Source organism: Frankliniella occidentalis, unplaced genomic scaffold, assembly GCF_000697945.3.
Source record: "Frankliniella occidentalis isolate FOCC.00 unplaced genomic scaffold, Focc_3.1 Scaffold183, whole genome shotgun sequence".
NCBI classification, from domain to species: Eukaryota; Metazoa; Arthropoda; class Insecta; order Thysanoptera; family Thripidae; genus Frankliniella; species Frankliniella occidentalis.
Window position 1 is genome coordinate 406,325 of NW_026267309.1, and position 2,209 is coordinate 408,533.

The following is a 2,209-nucleotide window of genomic DNA, read 5'->3' on the forward strand; positions in this document are numbered from 1 at the left end:
AAAATGGTGTACGCTTGAATTTATAGTGCAGTATCCTTCGGGGGTCTTCATAGGCTTGAAATCGAACAGCACCGCTTGAACATTGCGTAACACCCTACCGTGCTTCGTGTCACAGAGTGCGGGGGGCAGCTGAGCGGGCCGAACGGCGTCATCCGCTCCCCGAACGACACCCTCCTGGCGAGGCTGCCCGGCCGCGAGCCGTCCTGCGAGTGGGTGGTCACCGCGCGCCGCGGCCGCACGCTCGCCGTCACCGTCACGTCCCTCGGCATACCGCCCGAGGCCGGCGACGGGCGCGCCCCTGGCACCTGCGGCAACTCTTACCTGCTGGTGAGCGTTTGAGGGGCTATATACGCCCTCTTGAAGACGCGTGCGACAGTCCTGACTCACTGTTTTGCAACCAACAGCTGAAGAACGGCGAGAAAGCGGACTCCCCGCTGCTCGGCGCCGGCAAATACTGCGGCAACGACCCGCCCGCCAGCGTGCCCGAGACCTCGGGCAACAAGCTGTACGTCAAGTTCCGCCGCCACACCGCCAGCGCGGTAAGCGAATAAGAGAAGGCGAGTGGATAACTCCCGAATTGGGTGTACAAATTTCAAGGAATGAATTTGAATTGGCCTGAATTGAATTGATTTGGACTGAAATGGTTAAATTGTTTTTGAATTAGTTTGAATTATTATGATTTTATTTTACTGAATTAGCGTGAATTGAATTGAATTGAATATAAATTGTCTCAAATTAGACTGGATTGGTTGAATTATTTTTGAATTCGTTTAAACTATTTCTGAATTGTGTTGAATTAAAATGAATTGGTCTGAATTAGTTTGAATTGGGCAGAATTAGGGGTGTACACTCGTTCGGTGTTTCACCTGCTCTTTTCCCATTATCAGAGCTTTGTCCTCCGCTACGAGGAGAAGAGCAACGACTGCAGCCGGGAGGTGCGGCTGGGCGAGGGCGACGCGCGGGCCATCAGCTCGCCCAACTACCCGTCCATCCCCGAGCCGCACGTCGAGTGCGTGTGGGTGGTGGTGGCGCCACCGGGCCGGCGTGTCAGGCTGGACTTCACGGGCCGCTTCGACCTCACCAACTCGCCGCAGTGAGTGCTGATGGGCAGCTTCGATACGACATGGTCCGATATCGGAGGCTAGATATTCTCCCGATATAGATATCGGATCGGAAAAGCGAGGTTGCAAAATATTACGATTTATAGCGAAATATCGTCTATTTTCGGTTCTCGGTACTGTTTGATATTTCAAAATTATGCGATATCGAGACTCGTGCATCGAGTCGATGTTCGATACTCGGTCGATATCGTAAGACAATATCGAAATTTGGATATCGCACAGCCCTAGCGAGCTGACGGCGCCGCTCTCTGCGTCCCCCAGGTGCCGGGACAGCGCGGTGGAGCTGCGCGACGGCGCGACGGACGTGGCGCCCGTCATCGACACCTTCTGCCGGTCCGCGCCGGGCACGCAGGAGTCCACCGGCAACGTCCTCCGCGTCCGGTACTTCAACGACGAGGACGTGCCCGCCAACGGCTTCAACGCCTCCGTCTCCGTCGGTGAGGACATCGTCGTCCCGGACGCGGCCAAGAGCGTCATGCACTATACGGTTGTAAAAGCGACGCCGCGGGGTGAACCAGTTGGATATTCCATGTACACACTGAAAATTATTCCAAATAATGTTCCAAATCATTCCGGTTATTCCAAAAATATTCCAGATATTATTCCACCGAACATTTTCTAGATAGAATATTCCAGATATTCCATATGTACAGCAAAAATCTGAGTGGACGACCCCTCGAGCGTCGCACTACAAAATAGTCGGGCCTAACCGTCTCGCCTCTGTTCAGCCACCTGCGGGGGGACCATCCGCGGCTCCGAGGGCAGCATCGCGTCCCCGGGGTACCCGGACAGCTACCTGCCGCAGACGCGCTGCGAGTGGCGCCTGGAGGTGCGGCCGACGGCCACCATGACCCTGCAGTTCCTCGACATGAGCATGCCCGGGCTGATGGGACGCCGCTGCCCCGACCAGGTCACCGTCATCAGCAAGGCCAACCCCAACAACCCCAACGAGACGGGTGAGCAGCAGCTGTCCCCGCCGGGTGTCCGACTGTTCACGCAGAAAAATGAGTTAGCTATTTTACCTAATTGTTGGTAGCTGGCACCTTTTAGCTATCGAGCTAAGTGTATTAGCTACGCACCTAAATATT

The 2,209-nt window shown here is 55.1% G+C and overlaps 1 protein-coding gene across 1 annotated transcript in view; it reads left to right on the forward strand.

Annotated features, from left to right (window-relative positions):
• Positions 1-2,209, forward strand: part of LOC113217590 (cubilin-like) — a gene marked incomplete at both ends in the record, with an annotated part of 23,858 nt that overhangs the window by 15,267 nt on the left and 6,382 nt on the right. Inside the window, 5 exon segments of the mRNA XM_052272002.1 lie at positions 99-327; positions 405-539; positions 888-1,093; positions 1,383-1,558; positions 1,850-2,077. Of these exon segments, the coding sequence (XP_052127962.1) occupies positions 99-327; positions 405-539; positions 888-1,093; positions 1,383-1,558; positions 1,850-2,077 (974 nt within the window).